The 17,824-nt window shown below is 44.1% G+C and overlaps 1 protein-coding gene across 6 annotated transcripts in view; it reads left to right on the forward strand.

Annotated features, from left to right (window-relative positions):
* The window catches only part of ppp2r3b (protein phosphatase 2, regulatory subunit B'', beta), a 130,708-nt gene that overhangs the window by 105,302 nt on the left and 7,582 nt on the right, over positions 1-17,824 (forward strand). For 5 of the 6 annotated variants that reach the window (XM_067985749.1, XM_067985748.1, XM_067985746.1 and 2 more), the window contains 5 exons: positions 4,900-4,948; positions 6,019-6,108; positions 9,062-9,237; positions 10,300-10,418; positions 11,790-11,899. In XM_067985749.1, coding sequence (XP_067841850.1) covers positions 4,900-4,948; positions 6,019-6,108; positions 9,062-9,237; positions 10,300-10,418; positions 11,790-11,899 — 544 coding nt within the window. The remainder of the gene's footprint in view (positions 1-4,899; positions 4,949-6,018; positions 6,109-9,061; positions 9,238-10,299; positions 10,419-11,789; positions 11,900-17,824) is intronic. The other variant, XM_067985751.1, reaches the window with a different exon arrangement.

Here is a 17,824-nt window from a genome sequence, read left to right on the forward strand (position 1 = left end):
TAGAAGTTACCGTTTTATCTGGCCTCCATTTAATTCTCTTAAAAACTCATTTAGAAAATCATCACAAAACTTGGACATGTAGGCTAGGGTTTCCTGATAATTTAAAATGAATGGTGGGGGCTGGGGGTTTAAAATCACAGGCTGGCAAATGCACTAGTGGAAAACCCGGCCATCGTAGAATTCATTGGTTGTAACATTAGACAGACACAAGGGGCTCGAATTTAGCAGGCCTGCGGGTTCCCAGCGGGTGGTCCTCCGGGAGCGTGGAAAACGCGGACGGCTAATCGTGTGCGTCCCCCACGCGATCGCGGGATAATTGGACCCATTAAGCCCTGCTTCCGGGTTCTGCGCTCCCCAGCTGCGTGCCGGCCGGCTGCGCATGCGCAGTACCGTCGACGCGATGTAGGAGCTCCAGTTAAAGGGGCAGTCTCCCAAAGCCCCTCCTGCTGCAAGCAAGAGGTCTGGGAGAATGGCTCAACAAAGGGGAAAGGCTGCGCCCCGTTTTTCAGATCTGGCACTGCAGCTGATGCTGGAGGGCGTGAGGAGGAGGAGGGAAACACTCTTCCCAGAAGATGGGCGCAAGTTCCCTGCCGCCGCAACCAGGAAGGCATGGGCAGAGGTGGCGGCGGAGGTGAGCAGCAGGGGCAACACCCCAAGGACTTGGGAGCAGTGCCGCAAGCGCTTCAATGACCTGACTAGGTCTGGCAAGGTGAGTACACCAACGCACCCTCCCACATCCCGTCCCCACCATCACGCCAAGCAGATCACAACCCCCTCCTGCACAGCCACCACTGCGCTCCATCAGCAATCCTCACAGCCACTCATTCACCATCCTCACCGTGCACGCAAGTACCCACCATCCCTGACCCCACCCGAACGCTACCACACACCCCAATCCCCATGCAATGGGATGGGCACGTGGCCCACGCTTCCTTCCATCAGTTCCGCGCCACGCTCAACCCAACCACACCGATGCTCGATGCGTCTCACGATGCAAGACGCACCCACTCACACATCTGTGTTTTGCCTTCACAGGAGAAGAGAAGCAAGAACAATAGGGAAAGGGCACGCACCGGAGGTGGGCCGCCGCAAGTGGTGGAGCTCACCGACGCAGAGGTGGAGGCGCTCGACCTCGCCCGCACGCGACATTGCCTGTCGGTGGCCGATGGCGAGTGTGTCGCTGCCGAAACGGCCGGTAAGGGAAAGCTGACACTCAACACCCATGATCGCGAGTTACCGTCTCATCACCTGCCATCAGGCGCACTGTCAAGTTGGTCCACATGCCTCAAAGTGCCCTCTGTTCTCTTGCAGGTCCGTCTTTGGGTCAAACGAGCGTGGAGGGCGATTCCTCAGAGGACATGGCGGTCTCTGAGGGTGCATCGTCACATCAGAGCCAACCATCCACCAGCGCAGAGACACGCACCTCGGTGGGTCCCCCTCGCCAACTAGTTGGGGTAGCACTTGGTGAGTCACTGCGCACGAGTGAGCATGAGCAGACCCTGGTGGCAGGGGCAGCCGCGGAGGGTCCGCGACGGAGGGAGCACTCATCTCCAGGCTCTGCTCAGCCGGACCCAGATGCTGAACCCAGGGGGCCACCAGTGAAAAGGAGAGTCGTCGAGGGCCACCAGCTAATTGCTGAGGTACTGGCAGAGGTGCCGCGCGCATTGTCCACAATAGCGCAGGCGATGGAGGAGTCCACCTCCTGCATGTGGGCATTGGTGGCGCAGGCACAGGAGGGTACCGGCGACACAGTGTCGCGGGTAGGTGAGGGACTGTCTGCGGTGGAGGACAGGCTGGCCTCCCTCGAGCGTCACGCACAGCTCCACTTCGAGTCCTTGCAGGCCCTGACAACGTCTGTACGGATTCAGGGTGAGCAACATTCCGACGCCACCAACAGGCTGAGGGATACACTAGGGGTGGCCTTGCAAGGCCTCACACATGCCATCCAAACTGCCGTCCAGCAGGGTGGAAGGGGTGATATGGGCCGAGGCCAAGAGAGGGATGATGGTGACCGGGGACATGGAAGCGGGGACGCCTCTCAAGGCGTCCCCACGTCCCACCCGTCGCCCACCTCTCAACCAGTACCCGCAATGGTGCCTCCTCTCCAGGTGGCCGAGTCTGCCCCTGCCCCGGTGCAGGAGGAGCAGTCTGTGGAGGTGCCCTTACGGGCACCGAAACCCAGGGGCCGTCCGCCAAAAGCATCTACCCGGTCAAGGCAAGAAGACGAGCAACCTGCCACTACCTCTGCTGGAGCCACAGGGGTAGCACCACGTAGGGGTTCCCGGAGAAGAATTGCAAAGGCCTTATAATCACAAAGGGAATACACCAGGGTGTTTATTATTTTGTACTTTGTTTCTTATATAATGTCACATTCCAGATATTAAATAGTCTATTCTCACCACTCCTGCCACCTCTCGTCCATTCTTCCGCGGCTTGTGCAATAGTTGCGTTCCGTGGAGGCCATCATGACGGCGAACACCTGCTGCCACCCATTGGGCACACTGCTGTGGGTGCAGGATTACTGGCAGCACTCTTCAGTGGAGGGGGCTGGTATGGCCGCTCGCATGTGCAGGTGAGGAGATGCGAGCGCCTCGCAGTGTCTGACTCTAGGAGAACCGTTGACGTATGAGTGCCTCCCTGGCCCGGCGACCATCCCGGTGAGTCGCGGCTCGGCGCATGGGTCGTCCAACATCCTCTGGCGCGTCCTCCTCCTCCGCCTCCTCCACCTCCTCCTCCTCGCCCTCGCCTTCCTCAATGTGGGTGGCGGGTGTGGATGGGGCCTCCTCCAGCGGCACCCCTCTCTGTTGGGCCATGTTGTGCAGGGCACAGCAGACAACTATGATTCGTCCCACTCTGAATGGTGTGTATTGGAGCGCTCCCCCAGAACGATCAAGGCACCTGAAGCGCATCTTGAGAAGCCCTATGGTCTGCTCAATTGTAGACCTGGTAGCAGTGTGGCTGTCATTGTACCGACGCTCCGGCTCGGTGATGGGGTTCCTCAGAGGTGTCATGAGCCACGTGTGGAGGGGATACCCCTTGTCGCCGAGGAGCCAGCCGTTGCCGGCGTTGGGTGCCTGCAGGATGGGCGGGACGGCGGACTCCCTGAGGACGAAGGCATCGTGGCAGCTGCCGGGGTATCTGGCGCACACGTGTAGGAATCTCTGGCGGTGGTCACAGATGAGCTGGGCGTTCATGGAGTGATACCCCTTCCTGTTGATGAACAGCCCTGGCTCATGCGGAGGTGCCCGTATTGCGATGTGGGTGCAGTCGATTACACCCTGCACCCGTGGGAAGCCGGCCATGGCATGGAATCCAACCGCCCTCTCCATCTGGCTGCGCTCGTCCATGGCGAAGTTGATGTAGTGGGAGGCTCTGCGGAACAACCCATCGGTGACCTGCTTTATGCACTTGTGTGCAGAGGACTGACAGACCCCGGTGATGTCCCCGGTGGCACCCTGGAAGGAACCGGATGCGAAGAAGTTGAGGGCAGTGGTGACTTTGACGGCGACAGGTAAGAAGATGCTGCTTGGTCCATCAGGGAGCAGCTCGTCGTTAAGGAGGCTGCAGATGTCGGCGACTACCTGGCGATTGACTCTGAGCCTCCGTATGCACTGCTCCTCGGAGAGGTCCATGAAGCTGAGCCTCGCTCTGTACACCCTGTGCGGAGGGTAGTGCCTCCTGCGACGCATCTCTCTCTGCGGTTGCCCTCCCTCCTGCTGTGCAGGTGGGTGTGCCGCAGCACTGTGTTGGGGGGCCCCACCTCTCCGAGGCGGACGGCGTGGACTGCGAGGCTGCTGGGGCTGGTCATCCTGTTCGTCCTCCGACGATGTCAACGCACCACCCATCTGGCAGGTGTTGATGTGAGGGGTTGTGCAGGGTAGGTGGGTGGGTCCTCGGACTGGGGCTGCGGTTTCGTGTCGGTCTGTCCTCTGGCTTCGCGGGGGTTGGTGGAGGGCAGGGGTTGCCCTATGTGACGCGGTGGCCTCCTGCGTGGGTGAGGGCTCTCCCCCGTGGAGCGCACCTTGGCACCTGCCACAGGCTGCTGGCTGCAACACGCCTGGTTTGAAGGGTACTGTTTCCCCCAGTGTGGGAAACTGACTGCCTTGAACCTAAAATCCCACACTTCCTCTTTTGACAGCTGCTTCAGCTCATTAACTGACCACAACGAGCAAGTTAAGTGCTCTCAAGTGGAACTCCGCTGGCTTTAATTGCCTGCGGGATTCCCACCAGCGGGGCTTTCGCGCGCAGCCCCGCACGTCAGCGCGGTACCCGGAAGTGGCCGGGATTTCGTCCGAATCCGGTCACGTGGTCGGAGATCGGGATTTTCGGGGCCCCCCCCGCTGGAAACCCGCAGGTAACCCGACCCTAAAATCGAGCCCAAGGTTTTCATTGTGGACTTAATTCTTTTATGTTAATTACTTTCGATTTCTTTCTGTGACACTCAAGATAGATAGAAAAGAGGGAGGCCTTTCAACGCATCTTGAATCTCTATCCACAAACAGAAATATGTCACCTTAATTTTTTTAATGATTTAAACCAGATTTTGACCAACCTTGGTAACGCTGGGCAACTTTTTCAACTCAAATTTCCACACATATTTGAAACACCATTGGGAGATCCAATTATTTTATTGTGATATAACCAAGAAATTAATGTCAAGTATTTTTGGTTTGAAATGCCTGCAAGTGTGATTTTTCTTGCAGCAGAAGCATAATTAGAGGTTTAAGTGGAAGTAAGTTTTAATGTCACAGAAATAGTTAGTGCATATCCTAGTCAAAGCAAGCCCCTCAGCATCCGTCGATTTGGAACAATCGATAAGTAATTTTTAATGAAATTTCTCAATTTTTCAGGGCATGTTGGCATTGTAGAATGAATTATGCTTCTCCTTTTTACTTTCAGCTATATCGGGTAGAATGATAGAAAGAATCTTCTCTGGAGCAGTTACGAGGTAAAGCTTGCAGATATTTTTACATTCAAGTCAAAAGAACAATATAACCACAATTTGCATTTATATAGTTGCTTTGAAATAAAATGTCCCAAATTTTACTTTATAGCAGCTAGCCGTAGATAAACTTTTGTGATCAGATTTCTTTTACAATTTTGACAGTTCTTGCGTCTGCATTCTGAAATGGAGCACTGATTTTTAATCAAAAGCCCTAGTCAATGACAAAATTAAAGATTCTCCTAGTTTCATGGGGCCTGAAATCCTGCGATCCCATTCCACCAGTGTAACACACTGCCTTATTTATTGGGGTATAAGGAGGGAGATAGGAGCGGGATCAGTGGGAATTCGAGTGGATCACTCCATCCCACCAGTACCACCTCTTCCTCATGTGCCAGTTGCAAGGGGGGGTTGGGCACAACTACCGTCCACAACCCCCCTCCCCCATCCTCAGAGGAAAACCCTGCAGCCATTTCTTCAGGGAGGAAACATGGCGTTAGTGGGCCCTGGGGCTGCCTGTCTTCGCTCACCCCTCTTATGCCAGTAGTCCACACCAAGCGTCAAAGAAATTAATCACCATGGTCTTCCCTGTGGGGCTTGTACAGTCCACATTATTTTTAATTTATTGACTGTGATCAAATGCCTCTAGAGGTGAAAGCTATCTTGGGAGTATTAAAGTATTTCAGGTGTTAATAATCATTTTTTCAGTCGGGGAAGGAGTGAAATAATTCAATAGTGTTCTTTCAGATTTAAAAAGGAATAATATTTAGAGTCCTTCTGGAAGGCCGACTGAGTAGCTAACTGCAATGCCTTTTTAAAATTTCTATTTCACTCGCGAGGAAATCCTCATTGTATGGCTGTTTCACTCATGGGTTTAAAAATAGTTTTCTGATATCTGCAGATCATTAGTTCATTTAACTGTTGTGTGAAAGTTCCTATTTGTGGCAAAAAAACCCACATTTTTTACAACAAAAAAAATTGATGCTACATGTGACCCTGTGCTAGAAGAAATTATTCATACAGTTGTAAATTCAGTGACTTCAACACTAATTTTAAAACTGCTGGTTAATTTACAGGCACAGAAAAGCTCCAAAAGAAAGAAAAATTGGCTATGCAGACTTTGTGTGGTTTTTGATTTCAGAAGAAGACAAAAAGACACCAACCAGGTGAAAAATGTGTGTGTGATGACAGAGAGGTTGCAATTGATCACAATTTCAGTTACAGAATTTTTAACTGAAGGAGAATAAAATATGTGATGCTTGATTATTTTTAGAGCATTCAACACTTGAGAGTTGGATGCAATTACTTTAATTTAGACTTTGTATCTAGACTCTGTCAAACGTGAAGTATCTCAGTTTAAATATTTATAAATCGAGTAATACAAACCCTTTTTTTCCCCCAATTAAGAAAATGTTGATGATTCGTTATGTATTAGAGCTGCAGTATCTTTTCTTCTGCTTAATTTCTTTGTAGGTTCATAATCCAGATCAAGCCAATCATTTTAAAAAATAAACAGTTTATTTGCATAAGTTACAATAAAAGAACAAACAAATAGGAATTTGAAATATATTAAGATCTCAATTATTGGCCATAATGGAGAAGACTTCCTTGGAGGATAATAGAAACTGGAGGAGAATTGAGCTTCCATCGAAATGAGTGCACTGATCAGCTCTTTAGGGAATTGAGAGCCTGCTTGTAAGGAGGACCATATATTTTCTTTCTTTCCAAATCTTTTAATATATTCTCAAGCTAACAAAAGACTTGAAAATGAATGGAAGAGCGACGTGTAAGAAGCTCCTCCACTCACTTGAATCACTGTGCAATTTTTGCTCATCCCGGTCCACTTACGCCCTTTTCTCCATTGCTATCTCCCAATTGCTATTACAAGCACTTCGAAAGCAAATTATCTGTGCTGCCACCTGATCCCGATGCTCTGCAAATAGTTACCAGCCGATACATTAGAGATGCACGCACTCATTAAACACACTAAGGCTTATAAATTTGGCCGTGCAGTGCCCTTTTTCCGGGCGCCAATGGGCCTAGTAAGGCCTAAAATGGCGGACAAGAAACGTGCGCACATTTCTGGCCGGAAGTGTGCCACCCGCCATAGTGGGGAAAGACAAAAAATGGCCTATGCCTGGAACAGACGGTAAGCCCTTTGCATATGCAAATAGGGGGCCTAACTCCTGTTTGAGGCCCCCATTACAAGATTGGTTTGCCCTGAGACAACCGGTGCCAGTGCCGGCTGCACTCAGATAAGCCATGCCTTGGGACCGCCTGTTGCCAGGAAAGTAAGTTTTTGAAATGTGGAGCCGGGAGGAGCAGAAGCGGTCCTCCTACCCCCACATGTAAAGAACACGGGCTGCCGCTTTTCCTCTCTTTCCCCCCTTCTGCCCCCCTGAACGCCAGCGCTGCACGGTCTCCGATCTTCCCCCAATCCCCTACACACCCAAATTTCTACCTCTAAATGTTTAAAGTACAGTTTAATGGAGGATATGTTTAATGTGTCATCAGCTGGATATTGTAGCAGCTGATCATTTCCTCCAGAGCATCAGAACTTGGTCCGTTGAGACTCCAGTACTTGCACAAGACTTTTAATTTCAGGAGCCTGCAGTGCAGATATATTTTAAGCAGCCCTTTAATAAAAAAACATTGTTTCACCCATATTGGTGCTAATCCGCAAGTTTTAGTAGGGTGTGTAAATTGGTCTAAACCAGATGAAATGATTGTATTAATTGTATGATAGTTAATCCACTAAAAGCTGTGCACGGTACAAAAAGTAATTAAAAAGGCTAATGGAATGTTAGCCTTTATCTCAAAGGGGTTGGAATTCAAAAGTGAGGAAGTGATACTTCAGCTGTACAGATCCTTGGTCAGACCCCATCTGGAGTACTACATTCAGTTTTGAGCACTGAACCTCAGGAAAGATATATTGGCCTTGTGAATCTGTTTGTACCCCTTCCAAGAATGTTACAAGGGCTTTAAGGGTTAAATAACGAGGCTAGGTTTCATAAAATTGGCTTGTATTCGACACATTAGATGCAGATAAACTATTTCCTCTGGTGGGGAAATCCAGAACAAGAGGGCATAATCTTAAAATTAGAGCTAGGCCATTTAGGAGCAAAATCAAGAAGCACTTCTTCACACAGGGTAGTGGAAATCTCTTTCCCCAAAAGGCTGTGGATGCTAGGTCAATTGAAATTGTCAAGACTGAGATAGATGGATTTTGTAACGGTATTAAGAGGTATGGAACAAAGGTAGGTAAATTAAGTTGAGGTACAGATCAGTCTTGATCTAATTGACTATCAGAACAGGTTACTGGGTGGCTGAATGGCCTACTCCTGTTCCTATATTAAAGCTACGCCTGTAGTGCAGTCTTAAAAAAAAAAGCACATCGATAAGTGAGAACTCAAATAATGGTGGATAATTGTAGTTCAATTATGTAAAAACACAAAATGCTAAAAAGGTGCTGTAGGTTGGTCAAAGAGTAAGATAGTTTAATGTTTCAGGTGGGACTGTTCTGATGAAGGGTTCTAGAATTAACTTTGCTGATTTTCAGTTGCTGACTGACCTGCTGGGCCTTTCCAGCATTTTTGCCTTTATTTGTAAAAGCAACCTGGTGGTGTAGCAGGTTTTTGTACCAAACTAACTCCTGCAGTTCCTTCGTAATGGCCCATTTTTGTGCACTTTTGGCATTGTTGCTTTGTAACCTGCCAGTAAGAAGTTTCTGAGGAGGAAACGACCTGCTCAGAAAGAAGGGAGCCTAAAAAGAGGGAGGGGAAGGAAAGGAGTAAGTGTAAAGAGAAAGTGGGATAATGCGTAGTATAATTAACCGTGACCAGCATTAAATTAAAAGCAGTCAGAGGTGATGCACTTGTGTTGGCTTAGAACAAGATCTACAGCAATGTTTTAAATAACCTGTGGTGTTGCATTTAAATTAAAACATACCGGCAGTTGAATCTATTTAAATGTTTCTATCTTAGGACGTCAGAAAAAAAATCGTGCTGAGAAAAGGCCAATCAAAACTCATTTAATCTTGTATCTGTTGTGCATGCTGGCATTTAATTTCACTTTTAGTGGTTCATGGTCCTTATTATCTGTTATTTTCCTCCCTGACAGTATTGAGTACTGGTTTCGATGTATGGACCTTGATGGAGATGGTGTGCTGTCTATGTATGAACTGAACTATTTCTACGAGGACCAGTGCAAAAAGCTAGAGTGCATGTCTATTGAGCCATTGCCTTTTGAGGACTGCCTTTGTCAATTGCTTGATCTTGTTAAGCCAGAATGTGAAGGTAATCATTCGATAGTGACTTAAATTCACAGTTAAGCGTCAAGTCCTATTTGCAGGTTTGATGTAAATACTTCTGTTTCTTCAGTTATTAAATAAACTACAATATGAACCTTTTAATTTTGCTGGCATGTAAAATGCATCCATTTACATTTTCAAAGAGAAAAAGTGTGTGTGTGTGTATGCACGCACTCTCACTCACTCATCAATTTGAGAGATATCGGTGCTGCATGATATTGTTCAGTCATTGTCAACATTGAGTACTTCCAGCTCAGGTTTTCAATGGTTAGGTGAAGAGTAAAACTTCCTCCACTCTGACCCAATTTTAGGAGATCTCAGCTAGGCAGCAATAAGCATGCTATAACCAGACTCAGCAGTTTCCTGCTCTTGATTGCTATCGTATAAATCTTACAGAAAGTGTGTATGAGTGGAAGGCTATTTTAGATTTAATATTCCTGATGTTCGAGTAGCTATTCATCACAGTAATATAACAGAGTATTAGTGTTTGTTTCAGCATCAGTATAAAAGCTGAAAATTTGTAAAACCAGCTGACCTAGCAAGACTGTTATTTGTGTGAACCTGCTAGCAGTCTGAGGGTCAGATTTGTTTTAACTCAATCTCAACTATCCAAGTGATATTACCTAAATTTTATTTTGTAGGCAATGCAAAATGAAATCTGTATATTCATAAATATTCTTCTCTTGCCAATTTCCTCTGCTTATTTCCCTCGCTCCTCCATTTAACCATAGGGGAATCACAGCCAGACCTGATCCTGTCCTCACCTGACAATCACGTGCATGCACTTTCCAATCAGAGTCACTGGATAGCAATCAAGAAATGGAGATCTGGTTGCTTTCTCCTCCCCACCTCTATACCAAGTGCACCAAGTTGACTGTAGTATGCCTACTGTCACCCTGTTGAGATCCAGTAACTCAGCACTGTGTGATGAAGGCACTCCCTGGATATACTCTGAGCCATCTGGAGAGCATAAATAAATGTTTTTCACATGAACTGTCAGAATGGTGTCTTCATTGCTATGAAATTAACTGAGCAATCTTTTGTACAGGAAAAATCACGCTCCATGACCTAAAGAAATGCAAGATGGCGAATGTATTTTTTGACACCCTTTTTAACATCGACAAGTATCTGGAGCATGAGCAGAAGGATCCATTTTCTATGCAAAGGGTAATTGTTACATAAATATTTTTGTATATTGAAACTTCATGACACCACAGCTTTTTCATCTACAGTACCTGCCTCAGGTTCTCTAAACATATCCATAAGTACAGAGCACTCCACTTATCCTGCATGAAGCAAGATAAACTAACAAAACTATAAAGAGTTTCCAGTATTGAGTCCTTGTCAGCACTGACCACCACAGAATCTCACCATCTGGAAGTGGCTCCAGCTTGGTAACCACGTGAAAAGACCAGGTACAGGGATGAAACTGACAGTGCCTAGCACTCACCTCTGATTCTTTCCGGCACCAGCCCCAGACAGTGAAAATCATTGCATTGTTAGCATCAATGGAGACCACCTGGCACTACATTGCACCGATGACTTAATGGTACTGAGGAGACTTTGTCATTAGTCAAGTATCTCCGGAAGGACACTGACTTTATGCTGAGCCTGGTACCTCTGACTCCGATGAATCAGCTGCTGCAGGACCAACATGAATGAGTATGATGTACTTGTAGGCATAATCACCCCTCTTGTGAAAGTATAGACATTTATACTTCTGGCGATCCCCATTGGCCCTATCCATTCTTGAGAGAGCCTCCAGCTCTGAGGAATGTACAGATTCCTTCTCCGACATAATACTAGGGGAGGGAATCACTGCTCCCTCATCCACACCGTTGCACTAATGGGCATCTTTACCACATGCTGATGGTCAGGCTCATCCTAGTTCTCTTTAGGATCAACTATTGTGCCTCACCAAGAACCACGTTCAAGCCACCATGTTTCAAAAGCAAACATCCTTCCATTCCTTCCTGGGGTTCTACTTGAGATGTTTTAATTCCCAGGAAGTCAGAGTGGGTGAAGGGAAAATCAACCTGATCTTGGACTTTAGGATCCATTTAAAAAAAAATCAATCTATTTTCTTAAAATGTTGTTGTTGTTGTTGAGAGATATTTTATTTGAATACAAGATTTTAAAAATAGTCATACAGCTTTTTCACGTAACTAGGAGAGACCAGCAAAGCATTCCAAACCAATGATTGTTAAAGGTTTTTATTTTACAAGATTTCTGAAAAGATCTAGGCAGAATTTCTAATTTCCCAAATACAATTTAGTATAAACTAGTTTACCTAGATCAAAGCATGCCAGATTATGTCTTAAGATACCTAAGCAAAAGTGTCCATCAAATTGAGTAACTTTACAATATCTGAAATCAATGATGAGTGCAGAGGAGATATACAGATGAACAATTAAATTGCTTGCAATGTTTGAGAGAATTTTGCAATAACTTGTTTTTAAGCTGTATGCAATATACATGCACAGTCATACTAAATACAACATTTGTGACACTTCTGCAATTGCAATCTTTCATGTGCAGCAGGATGTGGAGAGCGATGGACCAGAAATGACTGACTGGGAGAGATATGCTGTAAATGAGTATGAAAACCTGGTAGCTGAAGAAGCAGCCAATGAAAACTGGAATGATGGGTAAGAGACTGCTGATTAACGAAAGTCACTATTTCGTTTTACTCGAGGGGCGTTTGAAAACTAATGGACCTTTTTCAGATTATAACGATGAAAGACTGACTTCGTATTCCCAATTTTACCATTTTCAAACATTATTCCCCTTCCCTTATCTCTCACATAGACATGGTACAGAAGTAGATTTTTGGAATTGATTGTTTTTAAATAAATGTTATGATTAGGTAGATAATATTATCCAATTTGAATTAAGCAATGTAAATAACACAGCAAAGTGCAATTCAATACTTTAACAAATAGTTCCTATTCGGTGGAGACTGCAGGAGAGAGGAAGGAAAAAGAAACGAGATGAAGCGATTGAAGAAAATTGAAATGAGTCCAAAAGAAGTCTGGGAAATGCAAAATGGAGAAATCTGAACTAGATAGTGAATCTGATGCTGAGAAAACAGTTGCGGAGTGGAAGTTAGCAACCACTGTGCGCAGGTGTTTTAACTTGCAATTTGGATTTCCTATCCATGAAAATTGATGAAATTACATTATTTGTGTTGGAAAAGCTGCATACTACTGAAAGCGTTCATTGCAAATGTAATTCAGCTTGCTGAACGTTTGAGGGGCTTGCCTGCATTTTAGCTCTGTTTCTCAGCTGGTCTTCATACTTTTTTTAAAAATCCTTCATTTGACAACCATTCATGAATTCAATATAGATTTTAGAAGCAATTGGTCATATCTTACAAATCTACAGAAATTCTCTGAGGAGGTAACTAAATTGGTTGATGAGGGCCTTACTTGGATTTCCACATGATGTTTGACGACATTCCATATATGAGACATAATGGAATTTACAGCAAATTGCCTAATTGGACTGAAAATTGTTTTAGCAATAGAGGGGGTGATAATGAAAAAACCTCTAATTGGGGTTAGTGTTGCAGTGGAGTTCTACAGGATTCTGCCCTAGGTCCTTCACTGTTTGCAGCATTCATAAATAAGAGTACCAGTGCAGTATTGAGTACAGCATTATTAAAGGTGCCATCTTTCATATGAGACATTAAATCTAAGCCCCATCTGCCTGTTCAGGGGGATGTAAAAGATGCCATGGCACTATTTGAAGAAGAGCAGGGAGTTATCCTGGTGTCCTGATCAACATTCTTCCCTCAACCAACACCACTAAAAACAGATTAACTTCTCATTCACTTGCTGTTTATGGGACCTTGCTGTGTGCAAAGTGGCTGTTGTATTTGCCTGTATAACAATGACTGCATTTGAAAAGTAATCCATTGGTTGTAATGAGCTTTGAGATGTCCAGATTCAAAGAACACTCAGTGCTGCATTCTATGCCCCAAATGAGTCTAGAAGATTGAGTAGCACAGTTAGTGACTCATTCACCATTTTGAATGCCAGTGTGCATTATGGATACAATGATGTATTTAACCAGTAAGTTCACCTCACTGCATAACACACAAGTTATCAAGTAACTCTGTGGTCAGCTTGTTTTAAATATATTGGGAGTGAAATTGGTCTTCAGCAATAGCAAGTAAGCAACCTGTTTTGCACCCTGACTAATTTTCTTTTCCATTGAAATCAATGTACAAGAAAATCGGGTGGAGTGTAAAAGGGCTGCAGGCTCGCTATTGACAGTGTTGTGTTACTGCCAAAGGCTAGTTTTTACCCCCATTATTTCTGTGACCAAGTGATACTCTTCATATTAGCCGTTGCATAAATAGTTAAAATCTGAAAAACTGTAAAGAAAAATACAGCATGGAGCTACCTTTTATTTTTATCTACCATGTCAAACTTTTTGGCTTCCCTGAATGCCTGCCTGCCGACCAACCTTCCTGCATGGTGTATTGTGTGTGCGTTTGGTTAATTTACAATTAAAATCTTAATTGTCTCAACAATTGTGAGAAAGAGGCAGGAATAATTCTGTGCTGGTTGTGCATAATGATCACATCCATACATTGGAATTTCAGTTCAGATACTTATTGTAGTGGTGGATGAATCAAAAGCTTTACATTTTTGCTTCTGAGGTATTCTTGTATATCATTGGTTCAGTATTGCAGTTTGATATTTGCCCCCTTTTTTATAACTGAAATGTAGCACTAGAGGCAAGTGATAACAGCAGTGTGACACAGGTCATGTAATGCAATTTAAACTGGTAAAAAAGGGAGGGAGAATGTAATCGCACTGCTTTCAAAGCCATGACCACTCTGTAAATAAATGTTTTAAGTTTTTATACAGTTTCTTTTTGAGGTCAAAATATATTGATTCCCACTGCATCAATTTGAATATCCCAATGTAACTTCAGTACACTATTACAGATCTAATGATAATGGAATCGAAGCACAAGGTTTTACTGCCATCTTGTGAACCAAATGAAAATACAGCCAAATAGTTCATCAGTGTGAGCTTAAACTAACTGATTTTTAAAGATCATTAGGGATGTTTAGAGAGAGTTTGCTCTTTCCACCAACTTGTTCCTTTTTTTTACCCATTCTAAACATTTTATAAGATCTCTTTTAAATTAGAGCTAGTAAAGTTATAGTCTGGAGTAGTTGAAGATAGGAATGTCGAAAGAAAAACACAACATTTTAAACTTGTGCTCAAGGTTCATTCTAAAGGCTGCACAAATAAAATATTTTTATTGTCTTATTTTGATATTGTTCTTATTGATGCTCTGGGTGGGCCTGAGCCTCAGGCCTTTCAGCGCATGTCCACTCATCCAAATTGAGGCACTGGTGTTTGCTTAGCTCAGGTGATTTTTGGATTCATGTTTTTATTGGCTTTTTTGTCTAAACTAGAAACTCTTGTTTGCTGCTGTTTTGTTTTTTTTAAAGCTTGCATATATGCTGTGATTTGGACATTGCAGAGTTGTACTGTCGTTCCGTGGACCTATAGTGTGATCTCATTGGCATCAATGGCTATAGGCATTGGCCATGTTGGTATTGGGAGTCCCTGCCTATTCTTTCTATGGCAAAAACAAAGGTTCTGCTTCAAAGTAAGGCTGGTGAGTTAGGAGAGCTAGGTGGGGACTGAAGAACAATCACCTGAATTAATGTATAAAAACTTAAAGGGACATTTACCGGAGTGCGATAAGGAAATTCCTATGTACATTGGATGAATTTCAACCTCAACCTATGTGGAAAATTCTATCTACAGTAAATAAGTTAACATTCTTTGAAATCCAAATGTTTATCTCTATTTTAAATCCATATTCATTAAAATTTACTGAGTTTTTGTGAAATCTGTGGGCTTTTGCATACATTTGTACAAAAGGTTTGAAGTTGCATTTGTGAATGAGCCAACACGGTTAGGTTCTCATTTAACCAGCTCACTCTGGTAAATGTCCCTTTAAATTTTTATATGTTAATTCAGGTGATCGTTCCTCAATCCCCACCTAGCTCTCCTAACTCAACAACCTTACTTTGAAGCAGAACCTTTGTTTTTGCCTGTAGAAAGAAAAGGTAGGGACTGCCAATGTCTATAGCCATTGATGCCAATCAGTGAGATCACACTATCGGTCCATGGAACTACATGGAGTTGGACTATATAAACTACCTGCCATTGTTGGAACTTAACTGAGAGAAAGCAACAACTTTAGTAGTAAAGTATACTTATTTTTTTCCTGTAACAGTCAGTAAAATGGTGATGCCTGTGATCTCAAACACAGATTGTTACATATTTCAGGTTCATCATATGAACGGTAGTCTTTCAAATCAAGATGATGATGGGACCTTGGAGGTTAGCTGGTTAAATGAGAACCTAACCGTGTTGGCTGTAACTCTTCAGCTTATCTTCACTGCATGATCCCGTCATCATTTCCTAAAACTTACCACGCCAGTCTCCCATGCAGAACAGTAAAACCTGTGCTCGTAATTGCATGTTTTTGTAGCATGCTTCTAATACAGTCTTAACTAAATGTCTATAATGTTTCCCCTCATGTGACTGCCTACTAAAGAGTTGCAGTTAATGGTATTTTCACAGAGTACAGCAAGCACTATTTGGCAAAGGTTCAGAAATTATAGAGGCAAATGGGAAGAAAAGAAAAATCAATTTGGAATATTCATGGAGAATGTTACATGACATTGTATGTCTATATAATTAACAGTCTTACATCTAGTGTGCATCCAGAGTCTCACCTGTAGGTATGGCTTCAGAAGCAACACACCACATAGAGACATAAAGTACAAAACCAGAAAAGACTGCAGTCCATCTGGTTGGATCCAAAAACAAATGACTCCAAAGCATTACACTTCCATAAGTCATAGAATTCTAATTCGTAACTTAACAGATAATTATTTTTGAGTCAATCAAATATCCAACTGGCTAGATGTGAATGAATCAAAAGTAGCAAAAAGCATCAAAAAGGAACAAGTAACCACTTATCAGGTGTAACCAGCAGGAAACTAACCAAACAAAATCCTCAATTTTTCTTCAAAGCTACCATTCACAAATTAGCAAGCACCACAAAACAACCGGTTGAATTGCTGAGTTCTGCACACTGTCTTTGGCTGCCAGTTTGAGAGAATTGCTTCATGGGAGTTATTGTTTTCACTCTACTCATGTGGAGCTACAGTGGTCACAGTGCACTAAGACAACCCACATCACAATGCAACCAGGCAGAAAATTTACAATTGACGAGACACGAGCGGCAGAAATAAAATTAAAAGTAAAAATTTCAATGTTTTATTCTATTTTTTAAGACACTAAATTTTGCGATATATTTTTTTCTGTATTGTTGAGGCGTCAGATGTTTATGAAATGTCTTGATATTGACCTTGGACATTATCAGCAGGCAGTCAGTCAGTCGGTCAAGCTGTAACTACGCTGAATGCTAGGTGTGGGTCAGTGGAGACTTGATAGTAGGAAAAGCTCTCTGAGCATTTCCACATCAACAACTTCAGCAAGAATAACAATAATAATATAAGGGGCAAAGAGGGGGAGGAATCTTTGAAATGTGTTCAGGATAACTTTCTTGATCAGTATGTTTCCGGCCCAACAAGGAAAGAGGCATTTCTGGACTTGGTTCCAGGGAATGAAGCAGGCCAAGTGGAACAAAGTGTCAGTGGGGGAGCATTTAGGGAGCAGCGATCATAGTATCATAAAGTTTAAAATAGCCATGGAAAAGGACATGGACCACTCTAAAGTAATAATACTCAATTGGAGGAGGGCCAATTTCAATGGGATGAGAACAGATCTGGCCCGGGTAAATTGGAATCAAACATTTGCAGGCAAAACTGTAATTGAACAGTGGGCAGCCTTTAAAGAGGAGATGGTTCGGGTATAGTCTAGGTACATTCCCACAAGGCAAAAAGGTAGAGCTCCCTGGATGACAAAAGAGATAGTGAGTAAGATGACATGGAAAAAAGGGGCGTATAACAGATGTCAGGTTGATAACACAAGTGAGAACCAGGCAGAATTTAGAAAGTTCAGAGGAGAAGTGAAAAAGGAAATAAAAGGGGCAAAGAGAGAGTATGAGAATAGACCGGCGGCCAATATAAAAGGGAATCTAAAAGTCTTCTGCAGGCATGTAAGCAGTAAACGGGTAATAAGAGGAAGGGTGGGGCCGATTGGGGACCATCCTCTCTACTCATGGAGGCAGAGGGGATGGCCGAGGTACTAAATGAGTACTTTGCATCTGTCTTTACCAAGGAAGACGATGCTGCCAGAGTCTCAGTAAAGGAAGATAAAGATGAGATACTGGATGGGCTAAAAATTGATAGAGGTGCTAGAAAGGCTAGCTGTACATAAAGTAGATAAGTCACCCGGTCAGGATGGGATGCATCCTAGGTTGCTGAGGGAAGTACGGGTGGAAATTGCGGAGGTACTGGCCACAATCTTCCAAACATCCTTAGATGCGGGGGTGGTGCCAGAGGACTGGAGAATTGCAAATGTTACACCCTTGTTCAAAAAAAGTGTAAGGATAAAACCAGCAAC

Source organism: Heptranchias perlo, chromosome 6 (genome assembly GCF_035084215.1).
Source record: "Heptranchias perlo isolate sHepPer1 chromosome 6, sHepPer1.hap1, whole genome shotgun sequence".
Classification (NCBI taxonomy): Eukaryota; Metazoa; Chordata; class Chondrichthyes; order Hexanchiformes; family Hexanchidae; genus Heptranchias; species Heptranchias perlo.